The 22,591-nt window shown below is 71.3% G+C and overlaps 6 protein-coding genes across 6 annotated transcripts; 3 read left to right on the top strand and 3 right to left on the bottom strand.

The window, feature by feature from the left end:
• Positions 1–1,892: 1,892 nt before the first annotated feature.
• Positions 1,893–5,793, top strand: RTN4RL2 (reticulon 4 receptor like 2; the record flags this gene model as incomplete). Its single annotated transcript, XM_083864037.1, has 3 exons — positions 1,893–1,926; positions 4,073–4,560; positions 4,950–5,793. 3 exons carry the CDS (start codon positions 1,893–1,895, stop codon positions 5,700–5,702), a joined length of 1,275 nt encoding a protein of 424 aa, XP_083720163.1. The 3' UTR covers positions 5,703–5,793.
• A 507-nt stretch (positions 5,794–6,300) lies between these two features.
• TIMM10 (translocase of inner mitochondrial membrane 10) lies at positions 6,301–7,905 on the bottom strand. Its single transcript, XM_083864228.1, has 2 exons — positions 7,686–7,905; positions 6,301–7,176 (listed from the first exon to the last, which is right to left on the bottom strand). Exons 1-2 carry the CDS (start codon positions 7,754–7,756, stop codon positions 6,975–6,977), a joined length of 273 nt encoding a protein of 90 aa, XP_083720354.1. The 5' UTR covers positions 7,757–7,905; the 3' UTR covers positions 6,301–6,974.
• A 4,125-nt stretch (positions 7,906–12,030) lies between these two features.
• On the bottom strand, positions 12,031–13,980 carry LOC310910198 (ubiquitin-conjugating enzyme E2 L5-like; the record flags this gene model as incomplete). Its single annotated transcript, XM_083862644.1, has 4 exons — positions 13,583–13,980; positions 12,785–12,874; positions 12,244–12,430; positions 12,031–12,179 (listed from the first exon to the last, which is right to left on the bottom strand). Exons 1-4 carry the CDS (start codon positions 13,877–13,879, stop codon positions 12,031–12,033), a joined length of 723 nt encoding a protein of 240 aa, XP_083718770.1. The 5' UTR covers positions 13,880–13,980.
• On the top strand, positions 13,032–17,247 carry SERPING1 (serpin family G member 1). The gene is made up of 9 exons (XM_083864164.1): positions 13,032–13,163; positions 13,931–14,000; positions 14,172–14,241; positions 14,356–14,821; positions 14,908–15,045; positions 15,111–15,314; positions 15,431–15,573; positions 15,874–16,093; positions 16,659–17,247. The coding sequence occupies exons 3-9, from the start codon at positions 14,173–14,175 to the stop codon at positions 16,904–16,906; spliced, it is 1,488 nt and encodes a 495-aa protein (XP_083720290.1). The 5' UTR covers positions 13,032–13,163; positions 13,931–14,000; position 14,172; the 3' UTR covers positions 16,907–17,247.
• A 140-nt stretch (positions 17,248–17,387) lies between these two features.
• Positions 17,388–20,093, bottom strand: YPEL4 (yippee like 4). The gene is made up of 5 exons (XM_083864035.1): positions 19,474–20,093; positions 18,559–18,863; positions 18,079–18,122; positions 17,865–17,973; positions 17,388–17,616 (listed from the first exon to the last, which is right to left on the bottom strand). Exons 2-5 carry the CDS (start codon positions 18,703–18,705, stop codon positions 17,527–17,529), a joined length of 390 nt encoding a protein of 129 aa, XP_083720161.1. The 5' UTR covers positions 18,706–18,863; positions 19,474–20,093; the 3' UTR covers positions 17,388–17,526.
• Positions 20,094–20,161: 68 nt separating this feature from the next.
• CLP1 (cleavage factor polyribonucleotide kinase subunit 1) lies at positions 20,162–22,327 on the top strand. Its single transcript, XM_083862568.1, has 2 exons — positions 20,162–20,798; positions 21,522–22,327. The coding sequence occupies exons 1-2, from the start codon at positions 20,193–20,195 to the stop codon at positions 22,191–22,193; spliced, it is 1,278 nt and encodes a 425-aa protein (XP_083718694.1). The 5' UTR covers positions 20,162–20,192; the 3' UTR covers positions 22,194–22,327.
• Positions 22,328–22,591: the final 264 nt, after the last annotated feature.

Here is a 22,591-nt window from a genome sequence, read left to right as displayed (position 1 = left end):
CTCGGGCCACCCTTGGATCGCCCTTCCGGGGTTTTCAGTGGTGCTTGGGCCACCCCTTAGGCCATTCTTGGACACCCCAGGACGACCCTTGATATCCCTGGGCCACTCCAGCTGTGCCATCCCAGAGCCATTCCCACGCCACCCCGCTGTGTTTGCTGTGTCCCCTGCCTGTCCCTGGGCCCCCAGCCCCTGCCTTCGCCCCACCCAAAACAATCCTGCCCCTCCTGTCACCCTGCCCTTGGCCACATCCTCTCCTCTGTCCCCCTGTCCATCCACCAGTGCTTGCGGCCGCTTTGTCTGTCCGCGCCTGTCCCCGCTGCTGCAGCCACTCATCTGTTCTGCCAGCTGCCCTTCTGTTCATCACCCGTCCATCTGTCCATCACCCGTCCATCTGTCTGTCACCCATCCATCTGTCCATCATCCGTCTGTCTGTCACCTGTCCATCTGTCCCCCTCCAATCACAACTCTATCCATCCCATCCATCTGTCCCACAACCATCCAGCTGCCCGTTACCTGCCCTTCCCTCCACCTGTCCATCTCTCTGTCCTTTCCTTCCTCCACCCATCCCTCCATTCGTCCACCCCATCTCCAGATGTTCTCCGTGCATCTGTCTGTCCATCTGTCCTTCTCTCTTTGTGTCCACCTGTCCATCAGTCCATCCACCACCTCTCTGTCCACCCATCTGTCCCCTCCTTCCATCCATCCTCCATCCGTCCGTCCGTCCATCCCCTCCCTCTCCACCCTGTTCTCAGCTCCCTGGGCGGGTGGGCACCAGCACCCGCAGCCCCCCCAGGGTGGGCTCCCCCTCCCCGGGCCAGACCGGCGGTGTCCGGCCGGGGCTCCGGGGCCGGGCCGGGGGCACGGGCGGGGGGAGCGGATGGCGGCCCCTGAGTCAGCCCCGCGCCGCCCACGCCCCCTCCCACGGGTGCCGCCGCACCAGCTTGTGGCATTTCGCTCTCCGGAGACGGCGCCGCAAACACGCGCCGGTGCCAGCCGGTGCCGGTGCCGCCGCAGCCCGCGCGGCCACGCGTCCCCCCCACGCGCGGCACCGCCGTGGGGCCCTGGCGGGGCCGGCACGTCCCGCACCGCCGCCCCCCGCACCGCCCCGCACCGCCCCGGGCCGGGCAGAGCCGCGGCGGCACCACGGACAGCGCCCCGGGCCGGCACCGCGAACAGCGCCGCGGTCCCGCGTGGGTGCGCGCCCCCCGCGCCCTCCCGGCGGCTGCGGGACCCCCGGCCCCGCCGCGCCCACCCCGGGGCTGCCCCCGAGAGGTCCCGCCGCCCGTGGGGGCACCAAAGCCCGCCGCCCGTCCGGGGATACCGTGGGACAGAGGGAGGGACGGAAAGGCAGACGGATAGGAGGACGGACGGACGGACGGACGGACGGACGGAAGGACGGACGGAGAGCACCCTCCGCGTCCCGCGCTCACAGCTCCCCACGCGAGCCCCTCGTCCTTTCCCCGTGCGGGGAGCCCATCGCAGCCCCGTGTCCCCCCTGGGAGTCCCTCCCGTCAATCCCGCAGGGCGTGTCCCCCGTGGGCGCCCGCAGCGCGTCCCGCTTTGTCCCCGCTGTCCCCGCCGGGAGTCCCTGTGCCCACCCCTGTCCCGCCCGTGGCGGGCCGGCCCGGGAAGGGTTAAGCGGCGGGGCCGGCGCGGGGGGCGGAGCGGCCGCCCCGGGATAAGGCGCGGCGCGGGGAGGGCTCAGCCCCACGGAGCCGCGGGCAGCGCCGCGCCGAGCCCACCCGTGCCCGAGCCCGAGCCCACCCGTGCCATGCCCCGGGGCGGCGGCGGCTGCTGCTCCCGGCGGCGCGGCGGGGGCGAAGGGGGCGAGCGGCGCCCCCGGCACCGGCCATGACCCCGCGGGTGGGCAGCGCCTGAGCGGCCGCCCCGCCATGCGGCCCCCCACGGCTCGGGACCTGCCCCCAGGTAGGCGCGGGGTCGGGCGGGGTCCCGCGGGTGTCGGGGGAACCCCGGGGTGCCGCCCGGAGCCCTCGGTCCCGGCTCGGGGCGCCCGGGGTGCGGCTGCCCCGGGGGGCGTGGGGAGCCCCGGCTGCGCGGGGACCCCGGGGCGCCCCGGCAGGCGCGGCCCGGCGCGGGGGCGCAGTCTCGGGGCAGCCCAGGTTGCGTCCCCCGCGACCCCCGGCTGCCAGGCGCGGGGGTGCCCCCCGACCCACGCGGCGCCTGCCGCCAGCCCAGCCCGAAGTGCGGCTGTCTCATGACCCGCAGGGCATCCGGTGCCGCCCCGGGACCCCCGGCCCGGCCTGGGGGTGCCCCGTGACACGTGGGCACTGGGTGCCGTCCCGGGCCCCCCAGGGCGGCGTGGGGGTGCCCCCCGATCCCCGGCACACCCTGCGCAGCACCGGCGTGCGCTGCCCGCCTTCGGGGCGCTCCACCATCCACGGGGTACCCGGTGCCACCCCAAGAGCCCCAGCCCGGAGTGTGGGTGCCCCACGGTCCCCCAGCGGGGTGTGCCCCACGACTCAGAGGGTCCGCGGTGCCACCCCCGGACCGCCAGCCCGGCGCGGAGACGCCCCACAGCTCACAGTGTGGGCACCGCCTGGGAGCGCCCGGGTCACCCCGCGGGTGGGGGCCGCGGGTCCGTGGGGTACCCGCAACTACCGGGCTGGGGGGATTGGCACCCGGTGGGGGGGAAGCTGAGAACCGGTGACTTCAGCTCCCAACTGAGTCAGCCCGCGGCGTGGGGGAGTGACAGATGGGACGCGGGTGGGGGGCGCACGCCGGCACGGGGCGCCGGGGGAGGGGGGCGGCGCTGAGCAGATGCGCCGGACGCCTCCGTGGGTGGCTGGGGGGTGGGTACCCCCCCAACTCGTGGAGCACCGGCAGAGGGGAAGGGAGGGAAGGGGGCGGCGGGACCCCTCGGTGCATCTCCGGCGTGACCTCCGGTGCACCGGAGGGTCCCGCCGCCCCCCTCCTTCCTCTCCCCTCCCCCGGCAGCGGCGACTGGGCGCATCCACGCATCCCCGGGCGTGGATCCAGGCCGCCGGGCTGAATTATGGATGAAGCTCTCGGGTTGCAGCCTGAGGGGGGGATGGACACGGGTGGGGGGGGAGAAGGGGGGGATGCTGCACACCCGGAGCGGCGGCGCGTGTCGTCAGCCCCGCGCCCACGCGGGCCCCGCCCCACACGTGGCCGCCGCACGCGCGCACGTGGCACCGCCCCGTTTGGGGAGGGGGCACGGACCCCCCCCCCAGGCCGGGGTGAGGGGGGTCCCGGGGGTCTGTGACCCTGCGAGGGGTTCTGGTGGAGCGTGGGGCAGGCAGGGTCCCGCAGGAGTGTGGCCACAGCAGGGGGGGTCAGGGAGCTTTGGGGGACCCTGGGGAGCGTGGCCCCAGTAGCAGGAACAGCCCCAGGGGGTCGCAGGTGGACAGACACTTTTTGGGGTGCCCAGCATTGGTGCTGTGCAGCAGCATAGCCCTGGGGGGATCTCTGGGGAGCACAGTCCTGTGGGCTGACGTGGGTCTGGGGGCTGTAAGGGGCACTCAGTGCTGTTGGGTGGTCATGACCTTGGGATTCTCCTAGGGGCCTGTGGTCCTAGAGGACCATGGCCGTGTGGGTGGGCATGGCCTTGGGGGGTCCCTGGGGAGGCATGGCCCTCCGGGGGCTTCTGGGGGCCCTGGCCCTATTGGTGGGCACAGTCCCCCACCTCGGGGCAGTGATGACCTTGGCGTTCTCCTGGGGAACCATGGCCCTGTGGGGCTGGCGTGGCTTTGGAGGGCTTCTAGGAGTGCCCAGCCCTATGGGATTGTCATGACCTTGGGGCTCTCCCGGGGAACCGTGGCCTGAGGGCGGGTACAGTCCCGGGGTCCTCCTTGGGGTTCCCAACCCTACGGAACGATCAGGACCTTAGGACTCTCCTTAGGAACCATGGTTTGCTGGGGTGGGCACGGCCCTGGGGGACTCCAAGAGGCGTTCCTGGAGTGCCAAGGCCAGGCGGGTGGGCACGGCCCCGGGAGGCTCCGTGGGCGGCGGGGGGCGGGCGGCGCGGGGCCGGGGCCGGGGTCGGGGTCGGGGAGGCGCGGTGCCCCGCGCTGACGCCCCGCTGTGCCCTCAGGCGGGCGCCCGGCGGCCCTGCTGCTGCTGGCGGCGCTGGTGTGGGTGCCCGGCGGGGCTCCCGCCTGCCCCGCGCTCTGCACCTGCTACGTCTCGCCGCCCACCGTCAGCTGCCAGGCCAACAACTTCTCCTCGGTGCCCGCGGGGCTCCCGCCCGGCGCCCGCCGCCTCTTCCTGCAGAACAACGTCATCGGGGCGCTGCGGGCGGGCACCTTCGGGCCCAGCACCGTCACCCTCTGGCTCTACTCCAACAACATCTCCTCCATCCAGCCGGGCACCTTCCGCCACCTGCCCGCCCTGGAGGAGCTCGACCTGGGTGACAACCCGCACCTCCGCGCCCTGGCCCCCGACACCTTCCACGGCCTCCACCGCCTCCAGGCCCTGCACCTGTACCGGTGCCGGCTGGCCAGCCTGCCCAGCGGCATCTTCCGCGGCCTCCGCAGCCTCCAGTACCTCTACCTGCAGGAGAACGGGCTGCTCTACCTCCAGGTGGGTGAGCCGGGCTGCTGGGCCACGCCTCCAGGGCACAGAGGTGGCGCCGGGCAGGGTGGCGGGTGACAACACATGGAGACAGGATGTGGGTGATGCCGGCGGGGCCAGAATTCGGGGCAGGGACAGGAGATGCTGAGGAAACAGAGTGATGGGGCAGGACCATGGGTGGCATCAGCACGGCAGGGACACGAGACAAGGTCTTGCATGGTGCTCCCATGAGCAGGGACACAGGAGAGGGTGCTGGATGATGCTGGCAGGACTAGGACACACGGCAGGGCTCTGCGGGGCCCATCCCGGTGGCTCTCCAGGCGATGCCCACCAGGCAGGGCCGCAGACCAGCACCGTGGATCCCCACCCCACGCCCACCCCTCTCCCATTCCTCGCAGGATGACCTCTTTGCCGACCTGGCCAACCTGAGCCACCTCTTCCTGCACGGCAACCGGCTGCGGGCGCTGTCGGAGGGCGTCTTCCGGGGGCTGTCGAGCCTGGACCGCCTGCTGCTGCACGCCAACCGGCTGGCGGCCATCCACCGCCGCGCCTTCGGGGGGCTGGCGCGCCTCACCATCCTCTACCTGTTCAACAACAGCCTGGTGGCCCTGCCCGGGGACCCGCTGGCGGCGCTGCCCTCGCTCCAGTTCCTGCGCCTCAACGCCAACCCCTGGGCCTGCGACTGCCGTGCGCGCCCGCTCTGGGCTTGGTTCCGCCGTACGCGCGTCTCCAGCTCCCCGGTGCCCTGCGCCAGCCCCCCGCACCGCCGCGGCACCGACCTGCGCCACCTCCGCCCCCGCGACTTCGACGCCTGCCCCGAGGACGACGAGGAGGAGGAGGTGGAAGACGGAAACGGCAACGGCAACGGCGGCGGCGGCAACGGGGTGGCGGTGATGGGCACCCCGGGGCGGGCGCTGGGTCGCCCCGGCACCCTGCCCGCCGCACCGCCCTCCGCCTTCTACCGCGACGGGCTGCCCCCCCACGACCTGCGGGGACCCCAGCCCCGGCCGCCGCCCCCGTCCCGCGACTCCCGCGGGCCCCCCGAGGACGCCGGCTGCCCCCACGACCCCTGTGCCCCCATGGCCGCTGCCGCGCCCCGACGGGCCCCCGTCCTCGTGCCCCTCCTGGCTCTGATCCTGCCCCGACTCTGAGCCCCCCTCGGCGCCCCAGGGGGGTCCCGGCTCCTCGGGGTGCCCGCGCACCCCCTTCTCCCCAGGGGAGGCCTCAAGAACTGTGGGGAACGGCCGGCGGGTGGGGGCCGGAGGATACAGAAGGGGGTCCTCTCCCATCCTGAGCGGGAAAAACCCCCAACAGGAACCAAAAGGTGGGAAATTATTTATTAAAAATGGTCTTATTTTGGGAGAGCGGGGCCTGGCTGCTGTGGGTGGGCCACTGCCGTTCCAGGTCAGCGCCTGCCGCTCCTGAAATATTGATGGGAGCGGCGGGTGGCAGGGCAGCGAGGCGTGCAGGGCGCTGGGGGGGGGATGGATGGATGGATGGAAACCCCCGGCACGCAGCACACACCCGGGGCCGGTGACACGCAGGATCCTGTGACGCTGACACCCCGCACCCCCTGCAGGGTGCTGGCGGGTGTCACGGGAGCCTCAGGGTGCGGAGCCACCCCCGCGCCGTCACCCGCGCCCTGCACAGCCTGACCCACTTCCCGCAGGCGCCGGCGCGCAGATGGAGCACACGCTGCCGGGCTGTGGGCGCGGGGACACGGCTCGCCCCTGCCTTCCCTCCCTCCGGGTGTGTGTCAACACCGGGCTGCCCGACATGGCAGGTGTCCCTCACACGGCGTGGGCTGTCCCTCAGCGGGTGTAACTCCCCAGGTGTCCATGGCCCCCGAGTGCCTCGTCCCCTCCAACTGTCCCCGGGGGTGTGTGGGGGTGTCTGTGTGTGTGCAGAATGTCCCCACATGGGTGTCCCCATGCCCCCTCCCCTGTGGTCTCTGGCTGTCCCCACGTGCTCTTTGCCCAGGCAGAGGTGTCTGTCCCTGGGTTGTCCCCACATGGTCCCATCTGTGTATCCTCAGCCGGGGCTGGGTGTCCTGGGGGTGTCCCTGTGAGGGTGTTCCTGTGCCCTGCCCTTCCGGGGCTGTGTCCCTGTGCAGAGACCCCCCAGCTGTCCCCTCTGGTGACCCCCAGCACAGACAGACAGGGAGGGGCTGAGCCCTGTCCCACCCCACAGGGGATTACAAGGGGCTCAGCCCAGCTCTGCCTAATCCGGGGGATTACATGGGCTGGGCTCAGCCAGGGGGGGCACCCAGGGGTGCCCCCCACAAGGACACGGCACGTGGCAGCTGGGGACAGCAAAGGGAGCAACCACGGGCACCACGTACCCAAACACACGGCCACAGGGTGGGTTTGGGGGGCGAGGGGGGCACGGCAGACGCCCCAGGTTTATTGGGGTGCGGGGGGGGCTCAGGCGGTGCCGGTGCCTTGCTGCATTCGCTTGAGCAGCTCCTCGTCCTGCAGCGACAGCTCCGTCAGCTTCTTGCCCATCCGCTCGTGCACCTCCAGGTACTTGGCCACGCAGCGGTCCAGGCACACGCATTCCCCTTTGGACAGCTCCGACTCCTTGTAGTACGGGGGAACGCACTTGCGGTGGCATGCCTGGGTCATCCTGCACGGAGCGCACCGCGCCTGAGCCCCGCGCCCCCCGGGACCCGCGCCCCGGCACACCCCGTACCCCGCCACCGCCACCCCCGGCACCCCGACCCTGCGCCCCAATATCTCCCGTACCCCGCCACCACCACCCCCGGCTCCCAGCCCCGCACCCCAGCACCCTCCGTACCCCCGTTATCGCCATCCCCGGCACCCCCAGCCTTTGCACGCCAACCCCTCCTGTACCCCAGCATCACCGACCGGGACCCCGGCCTCCTCACCCCAACAAGCCCAGGATTCCCCGTCATCGCCAACCGGGCACGCCTAGGACCTCTCGCCGTCCCCCATCCTCAGGCAACTCAGGTTCCCCCACCCCTATTTCCCAGGTGTCTCCTACGATCACCCCGCACTCCCCTACAACCCTAGCGCCCCAGGGTCCCCCAGTGCTTCTGAAAGCCTCTAGTGCCCCCAAGCCACGGACACCCCCCGGTACCCCAGCACCCCAATGCCCTCTCCGGCGGCCCGCACCGATTGTACATGTCGGCCATCATCTCAACCTCCAGTTCGGCCGCCAGCTGCTGAGCCCGCAGCGGATCCATGGCGGCCAGCACCGGCCCCGCTCGGTCCTGGTCCCGATCACGGTCCCTCTGGGCCCGACCCCGTTCCGATCCGCCCGGTCGGACCCCCACGGTCCCTCTCGGTCCGGGACCCGGCGGCGGCTCCCTGCAGGAACCACGTGGGCGCCGCGCTTCCGCCTACCCGCGCAGCGGCCCCGCCCCCCCGCCGGCGCCGACCAATCGTGTGCAGGGATAGGCGGGATCAGAGGTGCGCCTCTGTTGCTGATTGGTCGCAAGAAGGGGGCGTGGCGGCCGCGGCGGCCCTGCGGAGGGGAGCGGCCGAGCGCGCGCTCTGCCCGGCCTTTGCCCCGCAGGGGGCGTGGTCAGACAAAGGGGCGTGGTCTGATGAAAAGGGGCGTGGTCAGCAGGAGGGGGCGTGGCCATCGCCGGGGCCCGGCACGGCCGGGGGGCTCCGGGTCCCTCCCTCCCGGTGTCCCCATCCGTGTCCCCCGCTCCTCCTCTCCCTGGGTCCTCCTGTGTCCCGGTGTTCTGCCCGGGCTATCCCGTGTGACCTCTGTCCCCACGTGTCCGTGCCCCCATTGCCCCCCGAGAACCTGCTCCCGCCGTGTTCCCCACGTCCCCCGTGTGCCCGTGTCCCCTCTGTGTGCCCCGTACCCCCCCGCCTGTCGGTGTTCCCCGCCTCGCCCGTGTGCCTGTGACCCCCAAGCCTCCCTGTCCTTGCCCCGGCTGTCCGTGTCCCCTGTGCCCCTCGGGTCGCACGGCGCGTGTTCTGTCCCCCGCCCCGCGGGCTGCTTTGGGGTGTCGCCGCTGTCCGGGCGGGACTGTCGGGGTTTCCCCCTCCCAGCCGTGCCCGGGTGTCCGGCCCGGCCCCACGCGTGCCCCGCGGGTGGGCGGTGAGTGAAGGCGGCACCTGCCCCGCTGGGTAAAAATAGCAGCGGGCGGGGGGGCCGGGGCGCAGCAGGGGCGGCGGAGCGGCAGCAGCCGGAGGGTACCGGGCCAGGGGGGAACGGGGGAACGGGGCGGGGGGTCACGGGGAGCGGCCGGGAGGGTGCGGGCCGGGGGGCACCGGAGAGGAGAACCGGGGGGCAGCGAGGGAGGCCGGGAAGGGCTTACAGGGGGCCGGCAGTGGGAACTGGTGGGCCGGGAGAGGACACGTGGGGCCGGGAGAGGGACATGGCGGGGCCGGGGTGGGAGAGGGGGTGGTCGGGAGGAGACGTGGGGCGGGGGGGCAGGAAGGGGCACTGGGGTGCTGACATATGGCATGGGGGGAGAGGGAAAGCGGGGCAGGAGGGCATGGGAGGGTTGGTTTGGGGCTTGGGGGGCTGTAGGAAAACGCGAAGGGACCGGGCTGTGCTGGTGCAGTGTCGGGATGGGGTCACGGGGGAACCGGGATGGGACAACTGGGGTGCCCAGCGTGGGAATGCCGGGGCTGGAGGAGGGCACGGGGACAGGAGGGGGGTGAGCCGGACTGGGGGACTAGGGGCGGGGGACGGGCAAGCTGATCGGGGGGTACCCCAGTGACAGCCCTGTGCCCCTGCAGCAGTGACCGCAGCAACATGGAGAACCTGGGGGACGCTGAAACCCCACCTCGGACACCCCCACCTCGGACACCCCCACTTCGGCAACCCCCGCCACGAGCACCCGCACCTCGGACACCCCGACCCCTGGCACCCCTACCTCGGGCACCCCCACTTCAGAAACCCCCACCCCCGGCACCCCCACCTCGGAAACCCCGACCCCCGGCACCCCCACCCCGGACACCCCCTCTGACCCCGCCGCGGGGCCGGGGCCGGGCAGTGGGGAGGCGACCACTCCCCAGGGTGGGGAGGAAGCTCGGGAAGCGGGGGGCGATGGGGGGGACACGCGGGGCGATGGGGGGGACACGAGGGGTGAAGGGAAGAACACGGAGGGTGAAGTGAAGAACAAGGAGGGTGAAGAAGAGGACACGGGGGGCTCAGGGGGGTGCGCGGGGGCAGAGGCTGCCGGGGATGGCGGGGCAGAAGCACCCAAGGGTGCCGGGGGCGAGGCCGGGGATGGCGGTGGCGATGCCGAGGCAGGGACAGCCGGGGGCACCGCAGGGGGCACCGAGGAGGGCACCGAGGAGGGCACCGGCGGAGAAGCGGCGCCGGCAGCAGCGAGCAACACCCGGCGCCGACAGGTGAGGAGGGGTTGGAAGGGAGGTGGTGGCACGGCCAGGGCAGGAGGCGATGGGGAGGGCAGCTGCAGTACGGATAGGGCCAGGGGTGTCTTTACTGGAGCGGGATGAGAGTGCCAAGGCCAGGATGACAGTGCCAGGGACATTGTGTGAGTGATACTGCCCGTGCTGGCAGTGCCACTCTGCCTGTTGCTCACAGGAACCCACTTGGCTTCAGGACGAGGACGAGGAGCTGTGGCCTGAGTTCCCTCCCTGCTCGTCCCCAGAGGGGGCCACCAGCCCCACGTCACCTACATCTCCCACATCCCCCACATCTCCCATGTCCCCTGTGTCCCCCACATCCCCCACAACTCCCACGTCCCCGGCATCCCCCACAGGTAAGAGCCATTTGGACAATGGCACCCGAGTGTCCTGTGGCACTGCTGCCCCACAGTGTCCATCCTCCCCATGGGAAAGGACCCTGAGCCCCAGGGGTGTCCAGGGGGGGTGTGGGTGCCCTCTTCCACCCCTCTGACCCCTACTCTCTCCTTGCAGCTGGCGCCACTGAGGACGCAGGGGGCAGCAAGAGGTGTGTCCCCACAGGTGGCACCACAGTACCCACCGCAGGGGTGGCACCCCACAGCCCCCTGCTCACGGCTGTCCCACCCGTGTGTGCTTGCAGGGCTGCTCCAGCGGGCGGGACACGGGACAAGGCAGCCCCCGGCTCGGCGGGACAGAGGCTGAGGCTGGAGGGGGCTGGGGGCCGCCCACGAGTGGGGTCCCGGGCACAGGGGCGCTCCGCCATCCTGGAGAAATTTGGAGGGTGAGGGGGCCTGGCCCCATGGGGGGAATGGTGGTGGGGGGCAGGAGGGGCATTGAGGGATTGGGGGACACGGGGGATTGGGGGGGTATAGGACAGCCAGGGAGAGTGGGATGGTGGGTCATGGAGCAGTGGTGGTGGTGGAAGGCCATGAGGCATTGGGAGGTACAGGGGAAATTGTACATGGTACATGGGACAGTGGAGGTGTTGGGGGCCACAGGGCAATAGGGTCATAGGGGAACTGGGTGTCTGTGGGGCAGTGGTGGTACTGGGGGGACATGGGGCAATGAGGGAGGGTATGGGACAGAGGGGATATTGGGGGGCAATGAGGGGTACAGGAAGGAATGAGGGGTCCACAGGGCAGTGTGGGGGGTGGGGTGGGGGGGCTGTGTGGCCATGGGACATTGGGGGCCCAGAGTCACGGGACAATGGGGTCACGGAGGGGCTGGGGGTCCCTATGAGGGATGGTGGGGTGTGGGGATCCCACAGTCCAGGTCCCCCCAGGGCTGCCAAGGGCCCAGCCCCACACCTGCGGCGCTCAGGGGGTGCCGCCACGGTCAAGACGATGCTGCTGGAGTGGTGCCGCGCCCGCACCCGTGGCTACGCGGTGAGTGCGGCTTTGGGGGCGGCAGGAGGGTCCAGTGTGAGGCCTGGGGTGTCCTGACCCCCGTGTCTGCACAGCACGTGGACGTGCAGAACTTCTCGGGGAGCTGGGGCAGCGGCCTGGCCTTCTGCGCCCTCCTGCACAGCTTCTTCCCCGACGCCTTCGACTTTGCCTCTCTGGAGCCCAACGCCCGCCGGGAGAACTTCGCCCTGGCCTTCGCCACCGCCGAGTGCGTGAGCACAGCCCCGGCCCCTCGGTGCCCCCGGCCACCCCGGGCCCCGGTGACCGCTGTGTCCCTCCCCGCAGGGAGCGGGCGGGCTGTGCCCCGCTGCTGGAGGTGGAGGACATGGTGCGGCTGCCGGTGCCCGACGCCAAGTGCGTGTACACCTACGTGCAGGAGCTCTACCGCTGCCTGGTGGCCAAGGGGCTCGTGAAGACCAAGAAGCGCTGAGGGGGTCCCCAACAGCCCCCCACCTGTGTCATCCCCCTCTTTGTCCCCTGCTCTGTTCCCCCAGCAGTAAAGGCCACGGTGCCAGGCGGTGGTGGCCCCGTCTCTGGAGAGAGGAACGCTGGCACCAAGTGTGTGTTTGAGCATTGTCACCAGCTTGGGGCACAGCCACCAGGAGGGTGACATCCCCCAGGGCTGGCACGCGGGGGAGCAGCAACTCCTGGAGCCCCTCACCCTCCCAGTGAGGCACCCCGGAGCCAGAGCAGGTGACGGAGAGAATTTATTGCCTTTATGTGCGGGGCTCGGCGTGGAGCCGGGTGTCCTCCTCTGCCCGGCGCCGGAACTCCTCGGGGCGCTCCTGCAGCTCCCGGGCCACGTCCGGCCGCAGCACCCGCTGGGGGTCTGGGCTGTCCAGCTGCAGCAGCAGGTCCTGGAGCACTGCGGGGGCGCGGGGGTCAGAGGGGCACCCCCGGCACCGTGCCCCTGTCCCCGCGGTACCCACCTTGGATGGCGCGGGTGGTGGGCTTCCAGTGCGCGTTGGTGGTGAGGGGCTGGCAGACGCGGCCCTGCAGGTCCACGCTGGGGTGGTGGATGGGGGTGCGGAGGGCGGCGCGGGGGGGCTCCAGCGGGTGGTGAGGGGAGAAGGTCAGCTCGAAGCGGAAGGCGCCCGTGTTGTATGGGGGGTTGTTCTGCCGGGATATGGGGGGCATCTCAGCCCCCTTTGCCACAGCGTCTATGCGGGAGGGGGCCCTGCCCAGCCCTGATATCCAGCGCTCCCCGCAGAGACCCCCACCGAGGGGACCCTCCACGCAGCACCCCCAGCCCAGGGTCCGCAGTGTCCTCAGAGGGATCCCCCCAATTCTGTCCTGAGTGGGACCCTCACTCACTAAGACAGCCCCGGTCCCAAGAGTCATCCCCAGTCCCTCCCATGCCCCCAGGGGCTCATCCTTCCTACCACCCCGCATGTCCCCCATGCGCAGGGGCCGCCCACAGCCCCCGCTCCCCAGGGCTCCCCGCATCCCCCGTGCCCTGTCCCCACGCACGGGCAGCAGGAGCCCCGTCCAGCGCCGCACGTTCCCGTCCAGCGGCCGCACATCGCGGGCGCCCTCCCAGCACCGCACCTCCTCCAGCTCCTGCGGGACAGGGGGGGACAGGTGTGTGCGGGGCCGCTCGGGACACACCTCCGCCCTAAGGGCGAGTCCTGAGCGACCCCTGCATAGGGTAATCCTCCAGCTGGACACGCCCCTGGGCGGGGTCACTTCGGGCCACGCCCTAACGGGCAGGGTTTAATTACCGGGCACAACCTCTATGGACGGGGCCGCCATCCTCGGCACACCCCTGGGCGGGACCGCCCCGCCGGGGAAACGAAACCGAAACGTGCCGGGGAATTTGTTATCCCCGCACCGGAGACCCTCCGCCGCGGTACTGCTTCCCTCGCACCCCCTCACCGAGCACTGACATCCCCCAGCGCTGCTTCCCTCGCACCCCGGCACCGGGACCCCCTCACCAGGCACTGACACCCCCAGCGCTGCTTCTCCCCGGCACCGGGACCCCTTCACTAGGCACTGACATCCCCCAGCACTGCCTTTCCCCGCTACCGGGACCCCCCCACAGTACTGACACCCCCAGCACTGCTTCTCCCCGGTACTGGGACCCCCCAGCACCGCCTCTCCCGCCCCCCGGTATCGGTATCCCCGCACCGGCACTAACACTCCCCAGAACCCCCTGTCGCCCCCCGGTACCGGGACCCCCGCACCGCCAGCTCGGCTTCCCCCGCTCCGGTGCGAGCACCGGGACCCCCGCGCCGGTGCCGGTCCCGTCCCGGTGCCCCCGGTGCCCACCTTGGCGATCTGCCGGGCCATGGCGATGGGTGCCCGGTGCGGCGGGGATGGGCTCCGTGGGGTGACGCCTCTGGGCGGGAGGGACGAGATCTCCGGCCGCGCCCCCGGCGGGGGTGGGAGGGGACAGACGGGCCCGGGGCGGCCGGGGACCCCCGTCACCGCGGGCTCCCGGGGCGGTGGGTGGCACAGAGCCGGAGCCCCGCGCAGAGGGTGCCGGACCGGAGCAAAACGGGAGGCGGGGTCGCTTCCAGGCCGCCTCCGCACCCCCCTGCCCGTCCCCCACGGCCTCCCCCGCATCACTGGCCGCGTCCCCGCTGATTTACGGGAACCTCCTTAATTTTTAACCAGGCACGGTCGGAGCCGGCCAGATCCCCCGGCGCCCGCTGGACACGCAGGGACCGACCCGCCGGGCACCCAGGTGGGCCCGCGGTGCCGCCTCCTCCCACCCCGCACAGCCGGTCCCCTGGGGGGGGAACGGAGCCAGGGCACCCCGGGGTGCGGCTGCACGGGTGGGGGTTCGGGTGGTGCGGGGTGCCGGGGTGGGGGTGCTGGGTGTCTGTCCTGCCCTTGACCTGTGCCCTGTCACCAGCATGCCCACCGGGACGCTCTGGCTGCCTCTGGCGTGGCTAGCGGCCACAGCCATGGTCACTGTCACCCCGGTAAGTGTGGCCCGGGGACACGGGCTCCCTGTGCCCGACACCCCTTTTTATACCCCCTCACCCGAGTCTCCAGCCGGGTGCCCCGTGCCCCCTCACACAAGTCCCTGTGCCCAGGTGCTCACTCTGGAAGCCTCCCCCAGCTGGATGACCCCGCTCGGAGACCCCCCAACACCGGCTGTGCCCCCTGCTCGTACCCCGCCTCCCTCGCAGGACGTGGGGGGCTCCGTCCTGCCCCTTCCCACCCCCAGCGCCCACCCTGAGGGGCTGCCCGCCTGGGGTGTCACACATGTCCCCAGCCCCACAGCGCCGGAGGGAGCACCGGAGGAGCCGGACAGCGCGGCCAACGGGACCACGGCGGCGCCCACCGCTGCTGCCACCAGCGCCCCGCCGTGCCCCGGGGACGGGGAGCCCACCGACCCCTGCGGGGAGCCCACGGGGGAGCAGCGGGCGGCCGTGGCCGAGGCTCTGGTCACCTTTGCCCTCCGCTTCTACCAGCGCATGGCAGAGGCTGCCCAGCCGGACGCCAACCTGCTCTTCTCGCCCATCAACGTCGCCGTGGGGCTGTCGCACCTGCTGCTGGGTGAGGGGCGGCCCGCGGGCGGCGGCACCGCCGTGTCAGCGCTGTCCCAGCCGGGGCGCCTCGCTGAGCCTCCCCTGTGCCTGCAGGAGCCCGCGGGGAGACCCAGGAGCGACTGGCCGCCCTCCTGGCGTACCCGCCGGGGCTGGACTGCGTGCACGGCGCCCTGCAGCAGCTGGCCAGCGCGCCAGGCCTCTTCTCGGCCGCACAGATCTTCCACAGCCCAGGTGAGGCGGGCACCGGTGGGGCGCGGGCCGGGCCGGGCAGCCGGGCTGACACTGACACCCCACAGAGCTGCGCCTCCGGCCGCGCTTCCTCAACGACTCCCTGCGCTTCTACGGCGCCCGCCCGCACGCCCTGAGCGGCAACGAGAGCCTGGACCTGCAGCGCATCAACGCCTGGGTGCGGGAGGCCAGCAAGGGGCTGCTGCCCTCGCTGCTGTCGGCGCTGCCCCCCGAGCCCAGCCTGCTGCTGCTCAGCGCCGTCCACCTGCGCGGTACGGCCCCCACCGGGCCCCCACCGGCCGTGGGGCGTGGGCCGCGGGGCTGAGGCCACCCCCTGTGCCCCCCCCGGTGCCCCCCGCCCCCCAGCCGCCGTGCCGTGTCCCCACAGCCGCCTGGCGCACGCCGCTGGACCGTAAGAAGACGGTGCTGCTGCCGTTCCTGCGGCCCGGGCGCCCCCCGCGCAAGGTGCCCACCATGACCAGCGCCAAGTACCCCGTGGCCTCCTTCAGCGACTCCCGCCTGCAGGTCCAGGTATCCCTGGCCGGGAGCGGCCGCCCGGTGCTGGGGCTCTGGGGGCACTGCTGGGGGGATAACGGCGTGATGTCACTCCAGTGGCACTAAGGAGGAGCGCCAGGCTGGGACATAACTCCTGCGGCACTCGAGGAGGATGCCAGGCTGATGTCACTCCTCTGGCACTGAAAGGGGCCCAGGCTGTGACCTCGCTCCCCTGGGGCTTTGAGGGATGCCAGGCTGGCACCTCGCTGGTGGCGCTGTGGGGTGCCAGTCCATGGGGTCCCCGCAGTGGCCCTTAGGTGGGGGTCTGCCCCACAGGTGGGGCGGCTGGAGCTGAATGGGGGGCTGAGCCTCGTGGTGATGATGCCACGGGGACCCCTGGAGCCTCTGGAGACCTTGGAGCGGGCGCTGGATCCCCCCACCTTCCTGGCGCTGCTACGGCGGGCGGCCCGCACCCCGCCCCGGGCCACCGCGCTGTCCCTGCCCCGCCTGCGCCTCGACCTCAGCCTGGACGTGGTGCCTCTGGTGCACGACATGGGTAAGGACACCTCTGGTGGCACCACAGGGGCCGGGTGGGCTGCGGGGTCACATCACTCCCTGGGCGGTGACGTTACCCCCTGCAGGGTGTCACCCCCCTCTCCTGGGGGTAACTGTCCCCGGGGTCCCCAAAGACCACGATGTCCATGGTGTCCCTTTACCTTTGGTTTCCCCTGAGTCCCCCCTCACTCACGTGTCCCTGGTGTCTCCTATGTCCCCAGTGCCCCAGATGTGCCCTGCTCCCCCCAGCGCCCCTAATGTCCCCTTACATCCCAGCGTTCCCAAATTATCCCTGCTGCCTCTCATGCCCCCAGCGGCCCAAATGTCCCCCATCTCCCCGGTGTTCCCGGATCCCTGAGTGTCCCCTGGCGCCCCCCAGTGTCCCCGTCGTGTCCCGGTGTCTCCTCTATCCCCACCGTCCCTGCTGTCCCTGCGTCTCCATGTCCCTGTCCCTCCGGTTTTCTCCGGATCCCTGCTGTCCCCGGGTCCCCTCGGTGTCCCCTGGGCCCCCGCCGCCCCGGTGTCCCCGTGTGCCGGGGCAGTGGCGCTGAGGCGGGGTGCCGCAGACTTCGGGCTGTTCCTGGACGCGGAGCTGTGCGGGCTGGCGCGGGGCCCGGCCGCGGTGGACACGGCGCGGCACCGGGCGGTGCTGGCTCTGGACGAGGCCGGCGTGGAGGCGGCGGCGGCCATGGCCACCTCGGTGGCGCGCTCGGCCCTGGTGCTGGAGGCGCTGCGCCCCTTCCTCTTCGTCCTCTGGCACAACACCGGCGACTTCCCCGTCTTCATGGGCCGTCTCAGCGACCCCCAGCCCTGACTTTGTCCCTCCCGTCCCTGTCCTCCCTCCTCCCATCCTTCCATCCTTCCCATCCCTGCCTCCTCCTCTCCCTGCTTCCCTCCCTCCCTCTCTCCTTTACCCCTTTCCTCTCTCTCCTCCCATCCTTCCTTCCCTTGTTCCACCTCCCTCCCTCCCTCCCTTCCTTCATCCCTCCGTCCCTCCCTCCCTGCTTCCTCCCTCCCTCTCTCCTATCTCCCCCCTTTCCCTTCCCATCTCCTCACCCCTCACACAGCCCAGCTCCCCAGGGCACCAGGGGGTCCCTGCCCCTCCCGTGCCTCAGTTTCCCCGCCAGCTCGGGGTCCCAATAAATGCACCAACCACCTCCCGCCTCCTGCGTGTGATGAGGGGAAAGGACAAGCTGGGGCCACCAGGGATCCCACTCTGTGCCAGGCCGTGTGCCAGGGTCAGTGGGGTGGTGGCAGCCCCGGGGGAAGGTGACAACCAGCACCTTCCTAAAAAAAAAAGCCTTTATTGCCCTAGAAAAGCCCCCCAGCCCCCGCGGTGCCACCCAGGGGCCACCGAGGGGCACGGGGAAGGTGCCGAGGAGGGGTCACCCAGAGCACCCCCCTGTGCCCCCCAGTCCCAGCTGTGCCCCCGCGTCAGTCCCAGCCGTTCTCCTTCACCATGTGCGACATCTCGATGATGAACTTCCCCTCCTTGTACTTCTGGCTGCTCTCGAATGCCTGTTCCTGGGGGGGCACAGTGTCAGCCCCCCATGCCCCTATGGGCGCTGCCTTCCCCAGGGCTTGGGGGTGTCCCCAGCAAAGCTTTGGTGTGCCCGAGGCTGCCCAGGGCAGGGATTGGGGTGCCCAGGGCAGGAGTTGGGGTGCCCAGGGCAGGGATTGGAGCGCTGGGGGATGCCCATGGAAGGGGCTGGAGTGCCCAGACAGGGGTTGGGGCTCCCGGGCACTGTGGGCAGCAGGTGGGGGGCACTCACGTATTTCCAGCCCAGGGTGGTCTTGCAGCTCTGGCAGAAGATGTCGGCCACCGAGTGCAGCCCCGTCAGCAGCAGCCGCTGCTCAGCCGGGCCGCACCCCACGTTCACCCTGCGTTCACCGAGAGTGGGGTGTCCCACAGGCTCGGCACGCCCAGCCCGGGGACCCCCGGGGCTCCCCCTCCCCACTGCCACCCCCGGGGCCCCCAGTACTCACACGGAGTTGAACAGGTAGGCACGGCCGTGGCTGCCCTGGAAGGACTGTGGGGACACGGCCAGTGTCACTGGTGGCTCCCCCACGTTACCCGGCGCCCCTCCCTCCATGTGCAGCCATGTCCCTGCCGCTGTGCAGCCTGGGGACACTGCAGGGGGACACCTGCCAGCTCGGGGACACTGAGGGGGAGATGGTCACCGCCATGGCAGCACCGTGCGGGTCACCTGCCCCCCCAGGACACCGTAGTGGGGATGTTGGGGGGGAATGCTTCCTTGCCTTGAGGGCATGTCCTCATCTCGGGACACCGCAGGGGGAGCACTCACCACCCTGGGGACACCACAGGGGGCACCGTGGGGAGAAACTCAACGCTCTGGGGACACGGCGGAGGGACACCCGCTGTCCCACCCCCCACCCGGGACAGGACTCCCGCTGTCCCGGCACACAGGTGCCAGTCCCCACCCGGGCCGGGGGCGGCGGCGGCACCTTGGAGATGAGCTCCTCGTGGCGGGCCAGGTGCGCCCGGCAGTGCACGCAGCTGTAGGTGCGGTGGGAGCGCGGCAGGTAACTGCGGAAGGTGCGCGGGGCCAGGCGGGCGGCCGGGGGCAGGCGGCGGCGGGCCGGGGCCGGCATGGCCGGGGGCAGCGCCCCGGGGGGCACCGCGCAGCCCCCGCACAGCCGCTCGCAGGGGAAGCAGCGCAGCAGCGCGCCCAGAGCCGCCGTCCCGCCCGCCCGGCTCGGGGGGCTCCGCCGGGGGCCCCCGGCAGAAGGAGGCCGAAAAGGGGGGCGACCTGCGAAGGGGGAAGGGGGCGGTGAGGGAAAACCCCCCTCCTCAGTGTCCCAGCTGTGGGAGCCTCACGTCCAGAGCCGGCGGAGAGCGGGCGGGTCACCGCAGGAGTGACGGGCACCGGGGACATCGGGAGAGCGGGGGGAGGGAAGGGGGGCCCGAGAGGCGGGGGGCGTCCCAGGCTGGGTCTGGGGTCTCTTCTCGGAGCCTCTGGGAGTCCTTGGGGAGTGGGAGGTCCCCGGGGAGATGATGGGGGTCCCGAGGGGGAAAACTGCGGGTACCAAGTGGGGAGGGAATAGGGAAAGGGAGGAAGGATGGTGGGAGTCCCAAGGGGGAGATGATGGGAGTCCCAAGGGGGAGATGATGGGAGTCCTCACGGGGGTTGGTGACGGCTCCAAGGTGCGATGATGGGGGCCCCGGGGGGGTCCTAAGGGGGTCCCGGAGGGATGACGCGGGTCCCCGGGAGGGGAGAGGGGGCTGGGGGGACATTTGCGGTGGCAGTGAAGGGGGACAGGGGTATCGCCGTGGGGGGGCAATGTCAGGAGCGCCGGGGACACGGCGGGGGCTCGTGGGGCTTCGGGGGTCCGAATAAACGAAGAAACGGGGGGGGATACCGGGTGCCGTGGGTGCCGCTCACCGCCCGCCGCTGTCCCCGCCGCCGCTGTCCCCGGAGCGGGCTCGGGGGGGGCCCTGCGTGCCCGGGAGCCGCATCACGGCACCGTGACTCATCCCGCGCCGTGACGTCACCGCCCGCCACCGCCGCCATGACGTCACCGCCCGGCCCTCCGACGTCAGCCCGGCCGCCGGGGATACGCTGCGGCCTCCGGGGCACCTCCGGGCCCTCATGGCCCCCCGGGGCTGCCCCGGCCCTCCGGCCCCCGTGTCCCCGGTGTCCCGGTGTCCCCCCGTGTCCCCCCATGTCTCCCCCGTTCCCGTGTTCTGCCTTGTCCCCAGTGTCCCTCCGTGTGTCCCTGTCCCCCCTGTCCCCTCATGTCCCCCGTGTCACCCCCGCGGGATGTGAATCAGGCGGGGGGAGCGGCGCGGGGCTGCGGGCAAACACCGTGCGAACGCCATGCAAACGGGCCCGGGGCTGATCCCGAGGGCTCGGGCGGGGGGAGAGGGGCAGCCCCGCTGCCTTGGACCGCAAACCAGAGGGGGGCCGCGGGCGATATGCAAATTAGATGCAAACGAGCCGCAGGAACATGACAGGACACGCCCCCCGTGACGCAACACCCCACGCGACCACCGCGTTCCGGCTCGCCGCTCTGACGTCACTTCCGTCGCGGCCGCGCCGGGCAGGGGGCGCCAGGCCCGGGACCCCCGCGGCTCCGCCATGGCGGACGACGGCGGCGAGGAGAAGAAGCAGGTGGCCAAGTTCGAGCTGGAGCGGGAGACGGAGCTGCGGTTCGAGGTGGAGGCGGCGCAGACGGTGCAGCTGGAGCTGCTGACCGGCATGGCCGAGGTGTTCGGCACCGAGCTCACCCGCAACAAGAAGTTCACCTTCGACGCGGGCGCCAAAGTGGCCGTGTTCACGTGGCACGGCTGCACCGTGCAGCTCAGCGGCCGCACCGAGGTGGCCTACGTGTCGCGGGACACGCCGATGCTGCTGTACCTGAACACGCACACGGCGCTGGAGCAGATGCGGCGCCAGGCCGAGCGGGAGGACGAGCGCGGGCCCCGCGTCATGGTGGTGGGGCCCACCGACGTGGGCAAGACCACCGTGTGCCGCCTGCTGCTCAACTACGCCGTGCGCCTGGGCCGCCGGCCCACCTTCGTGGAGCTGGACGTGGGGCAGGGCTCGGTGTCCATCCCCGGCACCATGGGCGCGCTGTACATCGAGCGCCCGGCCGACGTGGAGGAGGGATTCTCCCTGCAGGCCCCCCTCGTCTACCACTTCGGCTCCACCACGCCCGGCACCAACATCAAGCTCTACAACAAGGTGAGCACGGAGGGCTGGATCTCTTGCCCCGGAGGCTTTTCCCCACGCCGCGAGGTCTCTGAACCCCCGGGGAGCTCCCGCTGTTGCTGCTGTTTGGGGACAGCACAACACGTTTTAAAAACAGCTGCAGCCTCATGCACAGCCAGTCACCCCTTGCCAGCTCTCAGATCAGGGTGGGAAGGGAGTCCAGAGGAGGACACCAAGTTGATTAAGGGAGCTGGAGCAGCTCCCCTATGGAAACAGGCAGTTCAGCCCGGAGAAGGAAAGTTTGTGCAGTGACCTCAGAGCAGCCTTTTCCATTCTGAGGGGCTACAGGGAAGCAGGAGAGGGATTCTTGTGAGGATCTGGAGTGATAGGATGAGGTGGAATGGGTTCACAGTGAGAGGAGAAATTCAGGCTGGATATTGGGAAGAAGCTGTTTTACTGTGAGGACAGTGAGGCCCTTCAGGGTTGCCTAGAGAGGCTGGGGATGCCCCATCCCTGGTAGTGCCCAAGGCCGGGTTGGATGGGGCTTAGAGGACCCTGGGTTGGTGGAAAATGTCCCTGGCACAGGGAACTGGATGGGGCTTAAGGTCTGTTCCAGCCCAGACCATTCTACAGTCCCAAGATTTTGCCTCGGGTGGCCGCCCAGAATGGAGGCCTTGAGGGTTCCGAGGGAGCTGAGGACAGTGCTGGGCGGGGCGTGGGGACACGGGTGGCTCTGAGTGACCCCTACTCCCGCAGATCACGTCGTGCCTGGCCGACGTCTTCAACCAGCGCTGCGAGGTGAACCGGCGGGCGTCGGTCAGCGGCTGCGTCATCAACACCTGCGGCTGGGTCAAGAGCTCGGGCTACCAGGCACTGGTGCACGCCGCCTCCGCCTTCGAGGTGGACGTGGTGGTGGTGCTGGACCAGGAGCGCCTCTACAACGAGCTCAAGCGGGACCTGCCCCACTTTGTGCGCACCGTGCTGCTGCCCAAGTCCGGCGGCGTGGTGGAGCGCTCCAAGGACTTCCGCCGGGAATGCCGGGACGAGCGCATCCGCGAGTACTTCTACGGCTTCCGCGGCTGCTTCTACCCCCACGCCTTCGACGTCAAGTTCTCCGACGTCAAGATCTACAAGGTGGGCGCGCCCACCATCCCGGACTCGTGCCTGCCACTGGGAATGTCGCAGGAGGACAACCAGCTGAAGCTGGTGCCGGTGACGCCGGGGCGGGACATGGTGCACCACCTGCTGAGCGTCAGCACCGCCGACAGCCCCGACGACAACATCTCGGAGACCAGCGTGGCCGGCTTCATCGTGGTCACCGGCGTGGACCTGGAGCGCCAGGTCTTCACCGTGCTGTCCCCGGCCCCGCGGCCCCTCCCCAAGAACTTCCTGCTCATCATGGACATTCGCTTCATGGACCTCAAGTAGGGGAAGGGCGGGATGTGCTCCTCTTCCTCGCCCTCCCCGCGCCCCCTCCCGGTTCCCCCAGTGCGGTGTGACGCCGGTGCGGCACCCCTCCTTTGGTTTTATACTTTTTGTACAGTTTGATATTAAATCTGGAAGCCTTTGCCGCTAGTGAGCGTCTGCTAAAGGGTGGGGGGGTCCCCGAGAGGAGCGGGGATCACCGTTCCGGGCCGTCCTCCATTCGCCCCTTCCGGCCCCCGCTGTGGTACGTCCCGCGCACGCGCGGAGCCCCCGGCCGCGGTCCCGCCCTCCGCGGCGCGAGCCCGCCCGCCCTCCCCGCGGCCCCGCGCATGCGCGCCGCCGCTCCCGAGGCGTGCCCGCAGGAGGCGGCCAATGGAGGCGCGCGGGGGGGCGCGGTGCGC

The sequence above is a fragment of the Zosterops lateralis genome (assembly GCF_965231275.1).
Source record: "Zosterops lateralis genome assembly, chromosome: 6".
Taxonomy (NCBI): Eukaryota; Metazoa; Chordata; class Aves; order Passeriformes; family Zosteropidae; genus Zosterops; species Zosterops lateralis.
The sequence above is the reverse complement of the archived record's forward strand: the minus strand, read 5'-3'. Positions and strand labels throughout refer to the sequence as shown.